This window comes from Solanum verrucosum, unplaced genomic scaffold (assembly GCF_900185275.1).
Source record: "Solanum verrucosum unplaced genomic scaffold, falcon-dt-bn FXZP01000196.1, whole genome shotgun sequence".
NCBI lineage: Eukaryota > Viridiplantae > Streptophyta > Magnoliopsida > Solanales > Solanaceae > Solanum > Solanum verrucosum.
The window spans coordinates 1502563-1524229 of NW_026020420.1; the positions used below are offsets into that span (position 1 = coordinate 1502563).

At 29.3% G+C, this 21667-nt stretch overlaps 2 protein-coding genes across 2 annotated transcripts; one reads left to right on the top strand and one right to left on the bottom strand.

Moving 5' to 3' along the window:
* The first annotated feature begins 6503 nt into the window (after window positions 1-6503).
* Window positions 6504-8301, top strand: LOC125806840 (protein RADIALIS-like 1). The gene is made up of 2 exons (XM_049486590.1): window positions 6504-6814; window positions 8061-8301. The coding sequence occupies exons 1-2, from the start codon at window positions 6561-6563 to the stop codon at window positions 8086-8088; spliced, it is 282 nt and encodes a 93-aa protein (XP_049342547.1). The 5' UTR covers window positions 6504-6560; the 3' UTR covers window positions 8089-8301.
* A 5725-nt stretch (window positions 8302-14026) lies between these two features.
* Window positions 14027-18351, bottom strand: LOC125806828 (probable mediator of RNA polymerase II transcription subunit 26b). Its single transcript, XM_049486578.1, has 9 exons — window positions 17381-18351; window positions 16576-16641; window positions 16392-16474; window positions 15752-15804; window positions 15500-15627; window positions 15377-15404; window positions 14932-15266; window positions 14764-14854; window positions 14027-14613 (listed from the first exon to the last, which is right to left on the bottom strand). The coding sequence occupies exons 1-9, from the start codon at window positions 17825-17827 to the stop codon at window positions 14477-14479; spliced, it is 1368 nt and encodes a 455-aa protein (XP_049342535.1). The 5' UTR covers window positions 17828-18351; the 3' UTR covers window positions 14027-14476.
* Window positions 18352-21667: the final 3316 nt, after the last annotated feature.

The window sequence follows — 21667 nt, forward strand, 5'->3', positions numbered from 1 at the left end:
AGCACTTTAGCACACGTGCAATTTTGTATAAAATTGATTTGTTGGGCCTTAAGATGAGCCCAGTATATAAAGATGGGCTTCCTACCAGAAGCTCAAACTTCGAAACTTTGATGGGCTATAATGCATTTTCATCATAAAGATTTAATCAAGTAGAAAATTTTCAACTCCAATTTTAAGTATTTAAGTCATAACCAGTATTGGAAAGTATTTATAACTAGGGGAACTTTCGCAACTATAATAAACTTAATTATGCTCCATAGCTATAGTTTGCATATTTACGAGTTGTAGGTACAGTTTAAACTGACTTGTTAGTATACTTCGCGGGTACATTTGTATAATTCAGTTATTTTTGTATAAACTCAAAATAACGAATTGTTACAAACATCAGAATTGTAAACAATTATACAAATTATATTATACAAATTCCGGATTATACAAAAGTTATACAAATTTCGAATTATACAAACGTGCAAATTATACAAAACTAAAAAGGTAAGCCACATAATTATAGCTTAAACTAGGTCGCGAATTGTAATTAAGGCAAACTATAGCTATATTAATTAAATAACTAGTATATGTTTGCTTATACGCATAATTTTCCCTTATAACTATGTAAAGAAAGGACAAGAAGGAAACCTTGGTTCAAATTTCAGACATTTAAAGAATAGATTTTTCATCTTAAATTTGGATTTCGAGTTTAATATCTGAAATTCAATTAGAATAAATGCCAGATATATACGGTATAATATTTAAACTATCATGCTATCTTTATTTTTTTCGTAGCAGATTATGTTTTCAAGATTAAATAAAGTTTATTCCATCGATATGGATCGCACACACCAACTTTGTTTTAAATTTTTTTATGCATGAGTCGTAACGTTTCGAAAAAGGGCAAAGTAGTAAAAGTATGTGGTTCTTTAAGTTGACAATAGATGGTCTAACTTTTTAAGTATCCATGAATTCTAGTCCATGTAGTTATTAATCATGGATAAATTGGCCATAAAAGTCAAATGTCTAAGTCACATTATAAACATAATGTTGAAGAGGAGACGGATTGCACTTAGGTATTGTTTCTTTAACTTTTTTTTTGGGTTGGTGGAAGTACATTATCCAAAATACTTTTATGAAATTGCAACCATGAGTCAAAATATTGCTTTAATTTCTTGGTTAGTTAGGCCATTGAAAGCTATATATAAGTATATGACTTTAACTATGAAAAGATTTGAAAATTGAAAGACTTAAAAGGTGTGCTTGGTAAATGGAGGAAAACGTTTTCAATTTTTTCATATTTTGGTTGATCAAAATATTTTGGAGAACATTTTCTCTCAAAGACAAGTTTCTTAAAAATTAAGAAAATAACTAATTACTTGATGTGATCGAAAACAAGTTCCATGTAAGTCGCATTCATACCGACTATTCATCCCCCCTCCCACACCACTCCCATTCCCCTCATCATCGACCACCCTCGTAATATTTGCCTGAATTTATTAATTCTCTTGGAACAATATTTGATATTTACTACTATAAAAGGATATGATGCAGCGGATGTAGTTGCTCTTTACTTAATCAGAGGTCTCGGGTACGAGCTCTGATATGAAAAAATCTTTGGTAGAGAGTGTTTCCTTCTCAATGGGCCCTAAGCAGTGCAAAGTCATAATAGTCGGACTCCAATGCTAATATCGAACATCGGATAACCAAACATACCACTAATTAATGACAATAAATCAAAATTCAATAAGCATCACATTTCACTTTGTAAATAGTTTAATTAGAATCTTCAAGCATGTGACTTTTAGTATTTGGTTCATGACCATTTCTTTACACACAAAAATCTACTTTATACATAGAAATTATATTAGAATAAAAAAGTAGTTATATCTTATCCAAGATTATGTTCTAAAGAACTGTCTTTGTACGTCATAAAGGAATCATTTTACCTTCAAGTATCATTGACCACTTGACAACATTATCTCTATATATCTTTTTTTTTCCCCTCTCCATTAACCATTTGCCTTTTTGCCGGCCATTTCCTTAATTAGAAAAAGAAAATAATTTCACTCATTCTAATAAAAAATTATAATGCTTAAGTGAAGAATTTGAGAACATTGTTATATATATATATTTTAAAAACCTATGCAACCACTCGTGTGCACTATGTTATAACAACAATAATAATATATTCAGTGTAATTTTACAAGTGAAATTTGAAGAGGATGGTCCGTATGTATCTTTAACCCTACCTTGTGAAGGTAGCTAGACTGTTTTTGATAGACTCTCGACTTTAATACTAAAGCACAACAAAAATCAGGTTAGGCAAAAACAAAAGAGGTGAAGTCAATGTCGAAAACAAGGAAGAAGAGAACAGTTTTAATAACAAATAATATGATAACTGAAGCAAAGAAAATAATAGGTAGTATACTAACTAAATCGAAGAATAAGATAGTAAATATAGTATACTAGACAATGCTCACTTATCTACTTTCTATTCTAATCCTCGTCTTTTATATATCTTTCTATCTAGGATCATGTCTTCAGTAAGCTGCATGTGTTTCATATCCTATCTAATCACCTCTCTTCGATATTTGTTCGGCCTACATCTACCTCTACTCATACAACCACCATAGTAAACCTCTCACACTTCTTCATTGAAACATATATGCATCTCCTTTTTACATGTCCAAACTATATTGTCAAACTCGTCAACCAAATTTTGTCCACCATACAGACTATTGTCTGTCTATATAGAAATTAATTTCATTGAAATGGTATCTAGTAAAGCATATGTCAAATGTATTGATAGACCTTATGAATCTATCTATCTCCTTATCTTTTGGAACATATCATGACCAATAAAAGATCCTCCACCACTAGAATATTGATCTTTACGGAAATGTATCTCCCTTTACTTTATAATATATAGTTACTATTCACAAATTCTACACCCTAGTTGCAACTTAATTAATTAGTACTAGCTTTTACCAGTTAGATGAATTGGTCACGTTTGATTTGAAATAGTATATGCAATTGTGTATACAGATTTAAAAGTATGTGACAAATATGATATCAGAATATATCGACTATTTTTTTATCGATAAAATTTATTGTATATTTACTTATGATATAAATGTGTTTTTACACTTAATACAAATCAAAGTATAGAAGATCACTTGCCTTATTTATTGAGAAAATTACCTGATTTAGTGGCTTTAGTCCCCTTATTATTTTTTATAGCTAAAAAATAAAACATATATTACGACATTATGTATCTTTATAGTAGATATATAATATACACGTATCTAAAAACACTAGTAGTGAGCACTTCCTTAAAAGAGATGATAAATAAATATCTGACATACGGACACGATATATATTTTTGGGTGTTGGTTCCCTTGGAATGTTTCACTTACATACCCTTCACATACGTCTCGATCACATGCACATAAAATTTGAAACACATACATTAGATCTAGTTGGTCATACATACAAGCAGAGGCGTATGCAGGAGGGGGTCATCGGGTTCACGTGAATTCATGCTTCCCTCCTGAAATCATATATAGTAGTATTATATTTTTAAATTTTTTGTTAAATATAGATGTGTGAACCCACAATCAAATTATCATATAATGCAATGATGATTGGGTTCACTTCTCACTGAGATTAGAAATTTGAATTTTATAGCTATCCTGTATTATTTTTCTTTCTAAAACTAATTAAGTAACACCTCTCTAAGTGGTTATTGGTAGCACTTTTGGCGTTTTAATTAATTAATCATTTCAATTTTGGACCTACAGATTTAAAATTTTAACCGTTTTCAATGATACTAACCTAAATGTCAAACCGATTAAATCCACCTTTTCATAATAGTGCACCCATCATTCCGGAACCCTCGATACGCCTTTGATACGAATAATGTTTCACATGCACATACATTCCATGTGCATGAACATACAATTAAAATCAGATATTATATTCATGTACATGCATGGAAACCTAACTTCTAACCATAATTAACAAACATTACAATTACAAGTGGGAAAATAATTAATATACAAGATTTGATATATATTCTGTCATGTTGATGAAGGAATTTCAGACATAGCACAGATTCCATTTATCACAAAGCTTTGCTGTATATCATCAACATATATTATTGGTTCCAACTAAAATATTCCATGAATATATCAGAATATGAAAGGCAGCACCTCGAATATCAAAAAACCTAAGCAACTTGTCTAAAATTTAAAGGGGAAATTAATAATTCTCTATTTTTTTTACATAGTTAAGAGATTAATTATTTCGTAAAACATATAAATTGAAATAAAAAAAATATAATCTAAGGGTCAAATTTACAAATTAGTAAATACATTCAATAAATTGGATTAATTATTTCATCATCAAGAAAAAACAAAGTAGCTACGTCAAGACACAAGACAAGATTTTTAGCTTTTGATTACCTTGAGGATATCTAATGTCTTAAAAGTAACTTTCCTTTTAAAAGTTGTATCTTTTAGGAAAACTTCTAACTTCGTTGCTAAGTTACACTTAAAAGAAGAAAAGAAAAAAAGTCGAGATATAGTCTGGTGTATTAAGTTTTCGTTATTCACAAATGCAGATAAGGATTTGATCACAATATATATTTAATCATTGTATTGTTATGCAATGATTTTCATTTACCTCCTAGCACATCGGCTTTTTAAGGATGAGATGGTCTCTTTATAAGTTTATATGATTTTAGACATGTATTTATCACTTCATAACCTAACTTTTGAGATTGAGTCCGACCAGAGGTTCAGTTTTACCATGATATCAATGTGAGATCCATCATTATTCTTAGTTTACCCCATATGATATATGTTGGGGTCTCATATCATATATATTACTCCCTTCGTTTTAAAAAGAGTGACCTAGTTTGACTTGACACGAAGTTTAAGAAAATAAAGAAGACTTTTGAATTGTGTGGTCCTAAATTAAAGTTATGTCAAATGTATAAAATTGCCATTTAATCTTGTGGCTTTAAACATGCCACGTGGAAAATTGAAAGTAAAATGTTATCAAAAAAAGAAAGAGGTCATTCTTTTTTAAACAAACTAAAAAAAAAGGAATGTCATTTTTTTTTAAACGAAGAAAGTATATTGTTCGTACTTCAATTAGTCGGTCCAATATTTGGAGCGTGTTTGAGTTCCATATCGGATCATCTAAAATGAGATAATCTCTGTATATGATTTTGGATTATTTATTTTAACTTTAAAAACTAGCTTTTATGGTTGATTTAGGTCTAGCGATCCATTTCTTTTGTATGGAAAAATTTACTAAACAAGTACAAATAATTGACTTTGACCATATTAAATGAGTTTTTGTAGAATCCGCCAAATTTTAGCTCAAATTTAAATTCTGAAACCGTCTCTGAACACATAAAGTTTGTGAAACTATACAATTAATCTAATTCCTACTGGATAAACTAGAGTTTACTTAATTAAATCTTCCTAATAAAATATAATTAAAAGAGTATTTGAATCAAAATATATAGTCAAATTAGCATATGAAGAACTCAAAGAAAAGGATGTATAATAAATTTGACAGATTCCAAACAAGTGGAATAATTTATCTTTAATTAAGATATATGCAGAACAATGTTTTAACTATATATGGGCGAAAAGAAAAAAATTCTTCTTTAGGCAGATTCCTTTTCTTTTTTTTGAAGTGCTACAGTATTTATATTTCTTTTTCAACTATTTTAAGTTTGAACAGTGGTCAAGAAGGTCACTACCAAAAAATAAATAAAAATTAGCGACGGACAACTTTTATCCATAAATAGTAAATATTCATTACTAATCCTATTTAACGAGAAATTGGGGATGAATCATCAAAAAACCAAATTAGTTAAGAGCTATTTAGCGATAAATATCATAGCTAGGGCTAAGTATAGCTATATGAACTATTTTCCTGTGTTGGTGCATCTCTACCATCGTTGTTACTCCCTTCGTTTCAATTTATTTATTTAGCATACTTTTTCTTAGTCTGTTTTAAAAAAGGATGTATGATTCATTTGTTGACAATTTTTTAATTCTAACTTCCCATATGACATGCTTCAAAACCACAAGATTAAAAGACAATTTGATACATTCTAGCTAGATATCTTTTTAATTTTAAGAAAACAAAATTAAAAAACTTTATTTACTTTCTTAAACTTCGTGTTAAGTCAAATAACATCACATATTGAGATTTGAGACGGAGGGAAATTTAAGGAGGGGGGATTTGTACGCAACCTTATCCCTATCTTGTGAAGTTAGAAAGACCGGTTCCGAAGTATTACATATCAATTTTTTTAATTCTTTTTTACTATTTAGACTCTTTTTAAGTATATGAGTATCACATCTACTTGTAAAAGAATGAAAAAGAAATAAAAATAAAAAGATATATTCGACAGCTTGCTCCAACTCAAAATAATACCTTCATCCTCCAGCATATAAGGAGCTCAAAATACTCTCTTTTTACCACAAAAACAAAAACCATATATTATATTCTCCCTTCTTGTTCTTCTTGTTCAATTCATTACTAAAATGGCCACAAATTGGACAACAAAACAAAACAAGAAGTTTGAAGAGGCAATTGTTATGTATGACAAAGACAATAATGGTGAAAAATGGCATAATATAGCTAGATATGTTGGTGGAAAATCTGTTGAAGAAGTTAGAAGGCATTATGATCTTTTGATAAAAGATATTACTCAAATTGAAAATGATCAAGTCCCTTTGCCTAATTATAGGACTACTTCTGATCAAACCAATGCTAGAGGTTATGCTAATGAGCAAAGGTACTATACATACATTATTATACGATCGAGTTCAAGTTATATACATTCTGATCATATCTGTCGATAGCTAGTATTATACGATCGAGTTTTAGTTATATACATTCTGATCATATATGTCGATAGCTAGTAATAAATAAACTTATTTTCAAGATTACAAATCTTCATGCATGTAGATATTCTTTGGCTGACGTGATGCATTTTTTATTTGACTATTAATTCTTTGTGTAACAAGATTCAATTAGATTACATACTGATATTATAAAGAATTTTTATAATGGATGTGCTTCTCAGTATTGATTCGTATGGAATTAGCTTGATTAATTGGGCGATCAAATTCTTGAAAAAAATCATCAACTTTATAATGTTTTCGTAACGACTTACACTTTTTTAATGATCATTTTATGATTATACCAACGATGATCTATAGTTAATTTTTAGGTAATCTGATAATGCAAAAGTTGGTTTACATTGTAAGTGTAAAGGAGTTAAACTCTAAGTTGTATATCCTTAAAGGGGGACGATTTAGACATATCCGATAAGGAAAAAAGTTTTAGTATCTTTTATATTCACCTTTGGCTTGAAATAAAAGCTAACTTTTTTTTAGCTATTATTATATACCTTGAATAATAGTATTATGATCATTGAACCTAACTAACTTATATAAAATGACTATGAATTATTATTTTTCTTTGAAATGTCGATGTATCATTTAATTATAATTAACATGTTGTAGCATATTACTTGTCTTATTTTTTAGGTTACTGATTTCACTTATTACGAAAAACCACATGCAACTATTTTTCAAACGATTATACATACTTGTTTGACTAGCATTTGTCATTGATCCTTCATTTTCAGCACCAATCATAGATAATATGAAAAAGTTTAGTAGTATAAATATTATGAGTTTTAAAACTATATTTTTTTAAAATCAAGCATATAAACTCATTACACTTAATTTTTGAATCCGCCTCACGTGGATATACACAATAATAACAATGTAATTTCATAGATGGGTCTGGAAAGGAATAGTGCGTACACAACTTTATTGTAAATATAGAGAAGTTATTTAAAATATACTATTAGCTTAAATAAAACATACGACGTCGAAAAAAACTACACTGAAAACAACTATGAGCAACATAATTATTATTATTTTTAAGTTGATGATATATTGTATTGCATCCAAGAGTTGGTTTTTATTATACTTTTTAATAATATGATTTTATATTTATTCTGTTTGCAGGCTTCTGAAGAATTTAAAACTACAGTGAGCAGAAATTTGGACTCATAAGTCAACGACATATTTATCCAAATGTGTCTGTTTATAAAATTCCAAAAATTTGGAATCTTTAATTAATTGTAAATTCATGTTTAATTAAGTGTTTCTTATCTTATGTATTAATTAAATTATTGTTGCCCAATTAAGAGATAAGAAAAATGTGTACGTAACTAAATGTTTTTCAGCTTTAAATGTACCTTTATTTTCTGCATAAGTTATCATCCTATAATATATAAATTTGAGAATTTTTTAGCTTAATTGTTTACTTTAGCAATCATTTTAAATTCAATTATACAATTTGGGACGATATATATTAACTTTTCATCGACGTCTAAATGTTCGAAAGATAACAAATAGATATATGGCGATCGTGATGACAGATAGATTATCAAATAAATTAATAAATCAGATTCGAATATGACTATTGTTTCATGGCAATACAAATAAAATTCTCGTTTCTATATCCACTTTAGGGTACTATAGCATTTCGAAAATAAGAGGGACATAGCTAGCATAGTGCTCTTCTTATTAATTTTTTCGACTTTCTTTTACCTAATTGAACAAAGACAATTTCTCATACCTTTATAATATGTACCTATTTGATGTCTTCTCTTTCATCCCATATGATCTATGTCTATTATTTGTGCATTTTGATTTATTGTAACTACTAAATTATATATTTTTGAGATTCATAGTCTCATTTCGAATGCACCATCAAATACTTTTAACTAGAGCCGTCAAAACAAGTCAATACAATCCAGGCCTTATGAACTAAAGAGTTTTGATAGACAAAAACAGATCAATTCTTCGTTAGAAAGGGTTTTAAAATGGCTAGCCCTTCATTAATTATATTTTATTTTTAAAAAATAAAAATTGTAAATAATCTCCTAATCATCTAAATTATAATACTTTATAAATAAAATATTAATTTGGAACACCATTGAACATTGCACTAGTTTCTAACATTAACATCTTAAATAGTTTGTAGAAACTTTAAAACTTCAAAAGAACTTAATCAAACAAACAAATGAGTAATGACATCACAAAATAACAAATCATTATATAACAAAAAATGACGATATTTAATTTATTAAACGGATAACATCATAAAACAAAAAACAAAAAACTTAAATTGTAATATTCATCAACATTTTTAAGTATTAGTATTTCTTTTTAGTTTTCATTTTTCTTTAAATATTAAATTAAAATTAAATAATTTTGGTCAACAAACCGGCCCAAGCCCAACCTAATTCAAATCTTAAGGGTCAGCGGGCCTCAATTTCAAATGGGCTCGAAAAATTACAACTACAGCTGGCAAAATCAAACTCAACCCACCTAACCCGACCCAATCCATATAGGTTTGGGTTGGTTATCGACCCATCGATTTGTTAGTTCAATTCATTTCAACCCATTACAAATTGGGTTGATATGTAACGCAAATTGATTTTTGAGAAATCATGTCAGAATATTTTTGATTTTTTATTTTATTTTATTTTTTATGTTATATATAGTTATAATAAAAAAAAAATTCTTATTAGGTACTAAAAGCTTATAAAATAACAAATAAAGCTATTAAAACTTAGTAAAAATTAGGCGGATTGGGTTTTAACCCGTTACTATCCCGTTTGACCTAAACAAATTTGGATTAAGTTAGGTCTTGACCCGTTTATTGTCTTGATCCATTTTGACCCGTCAAAATTTAACCCTATCCACCCAATTGCCACTCCTAAATTTATAACTCAATCCTACTCAAGTAACGGATCGAATGAGGCTAATCCATTTTGACGACTCTAATATGCTTACCTTAATGACCAAGTCTAAGCAAACTATGCTACTTTACGAACAAAATATTTATTTTGATAATCTCCTCTTTTTAGAAAGAGAATCTTATCATATTACACAATTTCCTCCCTTTTCTTGTTCTTTTATTTGTTTAGTCCTACATTAAGCGACTTTCTTGATTTTTGATTTTCGTGTGTATTAGTCTATTGATCTGACATATTGGAGCATCCAAAAAAAATTCTGAATTTTTTTTATGAGCATTTTTGTAATGAGTTGAGGAAGCATTACGTATAGCTTCACCATTTTTAAGGCATATTTTCGCATTTACAAGCCAACTTTTAGGAATTACGCATCCTTTTGATTTTTCGTGTGTATTAGCCCAAACCCATGGATCTAGCGCCTTAGAGCATCAAATTTTTTTTCCTGAAAAAGTTTTATGAGGACTTCCGTAATGAGTTGGAGAAGAATTACGTATAGCCCCACTATTTTTTAAGGCATATTTTCACATTTATGAGTCAACTTTTAGGAATTACATGACTTTTTTAGTTTTTCGTGTGCTAATACCCATGGATCTGGCATCTTGGATAACCCAAAAAAAATCGGAAAAAACTTCATGAGGACTTTTGTAATGAGTTGGGGAAACATTACGTATAGTCCCACCATTTTTAAGATAAATATTTGCATTTACGAGTCAACATTTAGAAATTACATGACTTTCTTAATTTTTCGTGTATAATGGCACGTAAAAAAAATAATTGATAAAAGTCTTACAAAAAGTGAAGACTAATTATACACACGCAAAGACCACACAGACACATATACACTTAATTAAATCATTCATAATTAAGGAGAGGAGAAATTCGATATCTTCATTAAGTGAATTACTTTGTAGTATATACTAGTATTAAAGCATCTTCATGGTTGTGTCTTTCATTTGCTAGAAAATCGATATATTAATTTGTCTCTCTCAAATGTGTCTAATTATGATATTATACGTAACCTATATTGTACAAATCATAATAGATCTAAATAATTTATACCAAAAATTATAAATTAATCAATGAAGATAAAAATCAATATTCTGGTATTAAACCAAAAAAAACAAAAAATCAAAACATAAAAGGTCGATTTTATTTGAACCATGAAAACCCCTACTCATACATATATATTTGATAATACATTTAACATAAGTTAAACCCTTCATGAAATACTTGAAAAAATGATTTTTAAAGCAAAAAAAATACCAATTTCGTGACAGCATTTTCTTTGGAATTTATTTTAAAAAGAATTACTTTTATTAAATTTAAAAAATTAGCTTACATTTCTTTTCTTTTTCTATAATGACATGGTTTAATAATTATAAAAATATGTCTTTTTTCATAAACTTTATGTCCTATCAAATACTCCACGAAATTAAAACATGAGATGGTACCAAAGATCGAAGACAAATCTAGTAACTGATTTTCGTTAAACAATTATATATAAATTATTAAATTTCTTTAATATAAAAATATATTCTAATAATATTCATAATAAAGGCAATTTGAAAATTATTTTAGATCACACGTTTAAAACTTGATACTCATAACTCAATTATGATAGTTTTTTTTTAAAAAAATCTGATATAAATTTTTGATTCGACCATTATCATGATTTATTTTTTTATAAGATTTTATAATACGTGTCACCACCTCCTATCTAGTTGGTTTCCCAAAATTTGGAGACATCCTAAAATATACTTTAATTTCTTCTAAGAAATTAATTTCTCATTATTAATATCTATATATTTGTATTTCTGTTGAACAAGAAAACTACTAGAAATGACCAAAAGTATACCATTGAAACTAAAAGACTCATTCTATACTTCCTCTAAGAAAAAAAATAGTTTAAAAGTTAGAAATACAAAAAGGTCAAGAAAAAACACAAAGGATGCACCGATGCAGGGAATGAAGTCTGTTCTTTTTTTTAAATCAGCTATTTTAAATTTGAGTTTTAAATATAAAAAAAAAATTGATAGAAAATATGTTTCCTTTCAATAGAATTTTATGTGACATGAATCTAAACTAATCGAACTTTAATACAGATATCAATGACATCGAATAGAAAAGAAAGTAAGAAGGTCAAGAAAGATGGGCATTTAAAAGAGGGGTCTTTGGATACATGAATGAAAAAAGATAAATTTATTATATTATGGCACTATATAATATATACATTTTTTTAATTTGTTAGCATGTGGAGGGAAAGGTAATAGGAAGGTACTTGATTAATAAATATTGAGGATTTCTTTTGTAGGGAAGATAGGGAGGAAACTAAACTTGTGGGGTCAAAATTCCATATTCATCCTCTAGAAAAATAGTCAAAAATTACGTCTAGACTTTATATTTCTTTATTTTTTTATTTCTTTGAGTAACATGATTTGATTCATTGTCTTCATTCAAGAGTAGAGTCAATCTCAACAAACATGTTGTGCTACTTTTTTTTCGATATTTATGTTTGAGTCTGACTAAATTTAAATTTATGTCAAAAAGACTTCTATGATAACATGAAATATACGTTCTTTACAAAAGAAATTTCATTATTTAAAATTGGATTTCAAAATTATTCTTTATCACTCTGCAATAACCTTAGTTTGTTTCTTGTTCTTCTCAAAGAACATACTACTAAACATTATTTGTGATTTTTCATAGTTGAAAAAAGAAAATTATATAGATCACTACTCTAGATTTTTAAGAAATGAATTATCACATCATGTAACAATTTTAAACTTGTATGTATCTCTTTTAAGAATATATTTTTAAAATACTATTTTTCAATTTTAATTTTAATTATTTTCTTAGAAATGCTTTTTAAACATGTAGTACTTGTGAAAGTTAAATATTCAAGAAGAATTAATCTAAATAGTCATCTACTCAATCGCTTAAATTATAAATAGACAACCGATCTCGATATATTAATAATAATATTCCTTTTTCTCATTATAAGTCTCTCTCTTTGCTAATTAGAGTGGGATTTAACACTTAACAACCTTCCTTACCTTTACCAACTCCACCTAAATTATCATACTAACACATTAAATCACCAAAATAAATATGTGCCATAATATATACACACATCCACTTAATAATATATTTTATATTTGTGATAAGATGAGGTGTTTGGAGGACAATGGTTTTGTAAAGGCAATAAGTGGGATCCACTTTGGCTTTTCTCATAAAAATAAAATCACCAACTTTCTGTTGAAAAAAATATATTGTTTTTTACTACTTTTATTGCATTGTTAAGTGCTTAGTGCTAAATCAAGTTTTATGGGATAATTAAGGCTCTAATTAAAGAGACGTGTAATTTGAACAACCAAATGTTTCACATCTACAAACTCTTGTACTAAGCAAGTCTTGAAATCTTACTTATATTATAAATATAATTTTACAGTATCATAAAATAATCTTTTAAGTTAAAGTAGACATTTGGATATGAATGGAATAATGTGGGAAAAAAAAATGGTATTGGACGTCACGTAATTGGAACACATTTTACATTTTTTTAAAATTAAAAACTCATTTAGGGTTTTTCTATTTATCCCAAATTGTTTCAACTTGTAGAGTGATAATCAAGTGAACTATTTAACCAGAAAAAAAATACTCATAGTAGTTTTATACTAGTATAATAAAACTACGAAATTTATGTATTTATATATAAAAAAATATTAAAAGACAGATAATATGAACCGAACAGAGTATGATTAAATGCAATTAGTATGTGTGTCTACATCATTTGTTGTTGCTTATCCACCAATCTCCCATAGCAACAACCAAAATCTCTACAAAATGTGTCCCTACCTAAAATCACTCAACCCCCACTTGTTTTTCCCTTGTAATAAGGGGTATTCAAAGCCCCTACCAAACTAACTATCAACAAGATCTTTCCCACTTTATAGGGGTGGGGGTGGGGCGTAGGGGGGAGGAATACCTTTACACAAATCCTTATCCAAAACCAACAAAGTCAACAAACAAGTATGGCATAAGTCGCACCCAATAGGATTTTCTCCATCCCCGAGGCTGGAACATGAGACATCTGGTTAAGGGTGGAGCAAAACCCCATCAAGAACTATACTTATTGCTACATAGAACAAAATCATCTCAAATAGCTCTATCTAATTGTCTAAAAAAGACCAAAATGTAACCATCACTTTATATTCTAATTCATATATTTCAATGCACTTATTCTGTGCAAATTTACAGTCAGGGTATTTCTATGAAAGCATATGGTTAATGCTCAAAAGATGGTTCATCCGAAACGGACGATATTATGTCCTTCCTAAAGATCAAAAAGAAAATTAAACCGAAATCCGCAGGCCCCTGTACTGTGAGGTCTAAGAAAATGTTTATCTAAGCATCATAATGCAACTCCGATAACATTAATATGCCTCTCCCGATTTGAGAGTGGCCTCTCTCTGTTGAGGTCAATTAGACGAGATCCTTTGTTTACACAGCAAGTTGAGAATTTACTCAGCTGAGGAGTCATCGGTGTTGTTCTAAGAGAATGAATTGCAGAGGTGGATGAAACTAGAGAACTTATTGAGATAGTCTGTTGAAATCAATTCAACGACGTCCATTTGCCCAATGCCTATTATTGTTGCCAGGTCTCATATGAGCATTCTTAAGGCCAACACCTTGGTTTGGGCCCTTCTTTGGGATATCATGCAACTCCATAACCTGTATGGTTCGCTGCCTCTTGGCTGAAGGACAATTATAAAGATGCATTCAGATCATTATCGGACCTTACAGTCATGAATCAATTCATTTCAATGTTTTCATAAGGAAACTGAACGCGAATTGTATATATACAGTAAAGTATCCAAAAAGTTTAAAGAGGAGTGAGGACCAACCATTTTCAGCTTCTTGGTACCGTTCCTGGAGCTTTCTTTTTGTAGCCTCGAGTTTGACTTGAACAGCATGCTCATCTGAATGTCTAAGTTTCTATAGGATGAAATTATGCATTAGATAGGGATCAAGCTTTACATGAATCACAAGATAACTTTCTTTCAGATACTCACATTCTGTTGAGGCGCCACAGGCCTCTTTTGAATTGTGCCTTTATCAGATTTCTGCTGGAAGTTCATCTCGTTAACCTTGAGCTTCTGCTCCAAGGCTGGTTTTATCGGTCTTCCAGGCCCAGATTCACCTCCAGATGGCTTAGTTGGTTTCACAACTGTTGTTTGTTTCTTGATTACAGCTTCCTGTTTCTTTTGTTGTTCACCCTTATTCTCTTTGGGAGAAGCATTGAAGTAATCAGCAGACTGCTTCTTCTGGAAAGGAATGTTCTGGTTACCTAGTGATGGCTTTCGGCCATTTCCACGGTTCGCATTGAATCCCCCACTGTTTCGAGGATCTGAAATAAAATCCCCAATCGGAACAATATACCTTTATTAGAGGGGAATCCAAACAAAGAGCTGAATAGCGAAGGGATATTGAAAGAATATGGACACAAATTCTACTCACTTCCATCATCATCCATGCCATCAAAGAACTTCATTGTTCACAAACAATAAAGAGAAAATAAGTCAGTGGCAGCCGACGAAAACAAAACAATCAATTTTCTAGAAGAGGGGAAGCTGTTCATACTTGTGACAACTCAATTGAAGTGGTCTGAGCAGAAAAGAAAGCTAAGTCATCTAAAGGTGGGGAAGGAAGTCCTTCCTCGTCTTGATCAACTACAGATGCTTTCATAGACTCTGGAGTGCTTTCGTTACCTTTAAGCAAGAAATAATAAATCAGTTCAAAATTCAGCTCAGAATTGCAAATGAAAACATACGAGAATAATTCATTTTTACTGAAAATTGAAACGGAAGCAAAAGAAACTCTTAAACAATTAACCTGCAAAGGCTGCAGTAGCATTCACCCATTCATCTACCAAGATCTTCCAATCCCTGTGATCCATTAAAATGTGATCAGCAATAAGCTACAAACAATTCTAACTTTAAGCAACTCTATAGAAATAGACGATGTACCCAACCAGTAGATCAGAAAGTTGCATAGATCAACAAGGAGGTATACAAAACAGCAAAACTAGAGCTCGAATTACAGGGGTAAGGAGCAAGGTCAGTCATATACTTCTGATAAATAAAAAGGGACTACCAAAGTGAGTCACAAAATTTTGCAAAGCACTCGATAAATAAAGCAATGGCCATCATTAGTATGCATTGATGATTGAGTTATGATGTAATCTTCATTTTACGGTAAAGATACCATCAATTAAAGAAAACCGGTAAGCGACAAACAGTGGCAAGCGTTAAAAAGTAATAATAGCTCAAAACTACAACTGACAAAGCAAACTGCCAGAGCCACCAATACGACATGTTAGTTCAACTCGAAGACAAAAGTTCAAACCTTTGCGATAAAAACAAATTTAGCCACATTAAAGATACCGCGGATCAGACTACTAGAACCGTGTTGTGGATTAATATTTTGACGATAATCTTACAGTTATTTCAGCAACAAAGCAAGAGTTACTTACTCAATCAATGTCCGGGCCAGATGTCGAACATCCTTTGAGTTGTGCTTTCTGAGAGAATTAACTGACTTTCCAATCTCTGTGGCCTGATATAGAAGCAATCAATTATGCCCATCCAAAATAAACTTAAAAAACTGCAACCAAGACAAATGGAAGATGAAATTTTGGAAGCGGCAAAAGATCAAACCTTTAAAGTCTCCACAGACAAAGCCATTAGTTGAAGCCTTCTTAAGCACTCAAACAACTCTGCAGCCTGTCAAAAAGAACAATAACTCAAAACCAGATTGCTAGAGAAAAGCTCAAAACTACCAAGCAAGTGAAATTGCAAAAGAGATAAAGAGTTTAAAAGTAGCTTTATACATTGTTTTAAAGCTAAAGAAAGCAACAGCCTTGTAGAACTAGATCAAAGGAACAAAAAGGGGGAAAAAAGGAAATGAAAAGCATAAAGGTTTCCTAACTGTGACATGTAAACAACCTCATATCAGATTTTCCAGTTATTGACACTAGTACAGAAGAATCACCATCAAATTCAACCACAAAAGCTCTAAAAATCTAACAACATTAGCTCAATTATCAAGATTCTTCTCCCTGATCAACCCCACCAGAACAGAAATTTCAAATTCATCAAATTCAACAATAAAAGCAACCATTGTTATATGTCAGACAACACCAGAAACTCCAAAAACCTAACAACATTTAAGCTCAATTATCAAGAATCTTCTTCCTGATCAACCCCACAAGAACAGAAATTTCAAATTCATCAAATTCAACCATAAAAGTAACCATTGTTAAGTCAGACAACATCAGAAACTCCAAAATCAAACACCATTTAAGCTCAATTATCAAGATTCTTCTTCCTGATCAACCCCAAAAGAACACAAACTTCAAATTCACATACACAGAGTTCACCAATTCTTGTCTAAACAAATCCAAACACAGCAAAATACTTCAAATCAACAGTATAATCAAATTTCAATACAGATGAAATAAACCTCAGCTTGGTTGTTATCAATGACATCTTTGATCCTCATCACCTCCCCAAAAGTCTGTGTCTCTTCCTCCATCTCCTCAGTTAATGCCTCAGCTTCTCCATAACTATAATTGCTAACTTGATTCACATTCATCTCAACATCATGATGATCTATCCTACAGTTAGCTTTGCTCTCTTTACTAACACCAAACTCATCCTTACTCTTAATTTTTCCTTCATCATCATTACTAGCAATTGGTACAGCTAAATCAACTTTCTCACAACCAAAACACATAGTAACTTTACATGTAAACAGCATTTCAGCAATTCCATCTCTTCTCAGCTTAAACTCCTTTGGACAATCAACAGCAGCAACCATAACTGCATACTCAATTATATCGAATATATCCGAATTTGCAGTACGAAAATAGTCCCTCCATTTATCCAAAGTCCCACTACTCTTCGCCATAACTGATGATTCAGAGCAAAAAAAAATCAACCCAGATCGTAAAATCAATTATTTATCAATACCCAGATATCCAAATTCAATCTTTATCCGATTTTAATTATACCCACAAAAAAAAAAATCGATTGTTCATACAAATTCTAATCGGAAACAAGGTTTTTAGCAATAAAATCCTCTGGTTTTCCGATTAGGCACTTTTTCCGATGATCGGAAACTGAATAATCAGTATCACCGGAGATTCAGTTCTGCAAAATGCAATCGGATACAGATTTTTATGTTTTTTAAGGAAAATTAACTCTATAAACCCAAAATGATTAAAAAAAAATCCGATGAAGATTTTGGTGAGATATAAGAAGAGAAATCTATAGAAAATTATTCCGATTGAAAGAAATTTTTCCAGAGAAAAAGAATATATGTTAAAAAAGTATGGAAGATATTCTCTCTCTATAGCTATCTTTTATTTCTCTTTGATTATTTTAATTATATTTGTCTCTCTCTCTCTTTCTCTTGAAAAAATGCAATACAAGGTGCTGGTTCAAAGAGACTTGAGAGAGAGGAAGAAAAAATATTGTTTTCTCTTTGTTGGGGGTGGGGAGTGGGGGTGGGGTAGGTGATAAAGGATCAATTTTCTTCTATAATTAACACGGATCGTGGTGAAATGGTTTTGATTCCTTCATTTATAATTAGAGACATTGGATTCGAGCTCTGTATACGAAACATATATTCTAAATCTGATAACGCGTGAAATTCAAACTAATCGAACTCTGATATATATATCGAATGAAAAGTAGATTTTAAAAATTCTTCCATGGATAAAATTTATAAGGATAACTTTGAAGATGACAACAATAATGATAACATATCTGATATAATTTCGTAAATAAAATTTAAAGAATGATATGTATAGAGATTTTGTTCTTACCTTTTTGAGATAGAGAGACTATTTTCAAGTGGGTTCAGTTCAAGAGAATATTTTCAAAGAAGGATGGTAAGAAAAATATAATAACATATAAAATAAATATAGTGACATATATAGAAAAATAATAAAAGAAAAAATTCAAGGAAATGATATTTTTTCAAGTCAAGGAAGTGATTTCTCTCTTTGCTTTGAAGTAGTTTTCCTTTTTTTTTTTTTTATTGGGGGGGGGGGGTGTAGGGGGGTTAGGGGTGGTTTTGGAGAGTAGTTGAAGAGAATGGGAATTACAAAATAATATACTTTCTTCATTTATTTTTATTTGTCCATTTTACATTTTATATTTTTCGTATTATGAATATATTAATTGAAGTATAATTTTGGATACCGATAAATGAATTAAGGAATAAGTAATTGATATTGAGGGTAAAATTAGAAAAAATAATTATTATTTTTTGTATGTTAAAAGTGAAAAGTTAAATAAAAATATATTCAGAAAGTGTTTGAATTAACTTATTTTTAAATGTTTTTAACTTTTAAATATTTTTTAAATCTTTAGACACTTAAAAAGTAATAAAAATAAAAGGCAAAAGTCAAAAGTAAATAACAACCTACTTTGATGTTTCGCTTTTAATTTTTAAGCTGCTTAAGAAAAATTTATCCAAACATCCCTTAAAATACTAAGTAAAAATGAACTAAGAATGTAGATTATAGTATATCAAATTTGTAATTTGGTGATGATGTAATTTTTGCAATCTGATTCTGTAATACCTTCATGTTAATTTAAATATCTTAGTTTGATTAGATACGATGTTTAAAAAAAAAAAAATTATTTTTTACTTTTGTAATCATAATATTAAAGATGAGTATATTTATTTAAATTCTATAGTCTTAAATTTGTCACTATTGAAACTAAAAAAAATTATATATAAAAAGAAATATAATGTGTTAAAATAATAAGACACTTAAATTAATACGGACAAGTACATATTTACATTGTTTGTTTTAGTCTTTAAGAAAAAGTCTTGTCACATTAGATTCGTATATATTGTCATATTTACATTAAATTTTCTTACAATAATACATCCGTTTTTTAAAAAATAAAATAAAATAATCATAATATTATATTAAATTCGTATTTCAATGACGAAACTATTGTTATTTGATACTATTATTCATTTGGAGCTTTCTTATTTTATTTTTTATTACTTTAAATAGAAAAGGTAAATTTTCTATTTATCCAAAGTTTTCTCACTTAAATTTTCTCCAATTTGTCTTTGCCTGTTTTAAAAATAGCAAGTGGACTAAAAAATCAATTCTCCTGTTTTAGTCTTATACCACCTTTTGTTATATTAGATTTTTTCATGTTTTTTCCTTCTTCTTTTTTTAATTTATAAATCATAATATGTTATATATAAATTTATATTTCTCTTTATATTTTAATGAGTACGTTATTGTTATGTGATATTATTATTTAGTTAGGACTTCTTCATTCTTTGATTAACTTGAATTAGAAAAAGAGTTTCAATAAAGATGTTATTATCCTTAAATTCAATAGTAAATGAAAGGGTTTTAAAATAATGCGTAGTAAGAGGAAATAAATTTTAAATCAAGTTTATTTGTACCTAATCGAGCATATAGAAAGAGGAATATCAGTAACTTTCACATTTAGCAAATATAAAAAATTATATTTATATGCTATAGCTTTAATTTGCATAATTGTGTTTCATAGCAAACATAAAGTCGCTATGGAGCATCAGATTTGTATAAAATCGCTGGCAGCCTCTCATTTGTATAGATCGATGGCAGCCTCTCGTTTGTATAAATCGATGGCAGCCTCTCGTTTCAATTTTATGTGTTTGTATATCTGCATAAAATTTGAATTTGTATACAATTGAATCGAAATAAAACGTTTGTATATCAAATCACTCTCTCTCTCGCTTTATACAAACACAAATTATACATATAATTAATTTGTGTTTGTATAAAGCGAGAAAGAGAGAAAGACAAAAGAGAACTGGGCAGGGGAAGATTTGTATTGTATAATTATAAGTGTATATGACGAATATATATATCTGCATGTGTATACAATTTTCTCTCGCTTTATACAAACAGAAACACAATTTATACATTTGTGTATGTATAAAGTGAGAGGGGAGGGAGAGACTGGCAAGCGAGAAAGGGAGAGTGGCGAGCGAAAATTTCAGGGAGAGAGGTGAATTGCAACAGTTTACTACGGATTACAATTAAATCAAACTATAGTTATAGCATTCAATTTGAATTAATAATTTGTTATTACATACAATTTTCCCGTATTTATATATAAAAGCACTTTTTTTATATTTTAAAGAGTGAAAAGAGAGTCTTCATCGCTCACCTCTAATTGGATTTGGTCAAATCATTATTGTATATGTTCGTGTCTTGACTATAAAGATTTTCACACTGATAAACATACAAATTACTTATTTTTGCATCGTATTTTGCAAGTAAAAAGTGTCGTATAACTTTTTTTAATTTGTTGAAGTTCTGTAATTTCTATTGCTAGTATTGTATAGTAGATTTTCGTTCTATTTTGAAAGAAATTAATACATAATATTAAATAATAATGAAGGAATTAAATTTCTTTTAAACATACAATTTTCTATTTGGCTCAAAACAAAACAAAGTTTCTATTTTTGTTTACATTTCCAATTCATTTATCAAGACCGAGGTAACGTTTACATCATGCCTATATTGCTTGTTTTATTCTCATCTTGTTCCTCATTGTTATGTTGAATTTTCTTACCTTACATGTTTTTTTTTTTAAAAATGCACTATCATAATATTATTTTTTACAAAATTATATTTTGATGACAAAATTTTTGTTATATGATACCTATAATTCAATTAGAATTTCATTAATCTTCTATTAACTTAAACTATTGAAGAAA

What these genes read in the sequence shown, in the direction of transcription:
- LOC125806828 (XM_049486578.1), bottom strand. Translation starts at nt 17,827, where the DNA reads ATGGCGAAGAGTAGTGGGACTTTGGATAAATGGAGGGACTATTTTCGT. An exon ending in CTGGCCCGGACATTGATTGA is followed by an intron (nt 15,805 to 16,391) that starts GTAAGTAACTCT and finishes AATGGATCACAG; the next exon opens with GGATTGGAAGATCTTGGTAG. An exon ending in TGCTACTGCAGCCTTTGCAG is followed by an intron (nt 15,628 to 15,751) that starts GTTAATTGTTTA and finishes TCTTGCTTAAAG; the next exon opens with GTAACGAAAGCACTCCAGAG.
- LOC125806840 (XM_049486590.1), top strand. Translation starts at nt 6,561, where the DNA reads ATGGCCACAAATTGGACAACAAAACAAAACAAGAAGTTTGAAGAGGCA. An exon ending in GGTTATGCTAATGAGCAAAG is followed by an intron (nt 6,815 to 8,060) that starts GTACTATACATA and finishes TTCTGTTTGCAG; the next exon opens with GCTTCTGAAGAATTTAAAAC.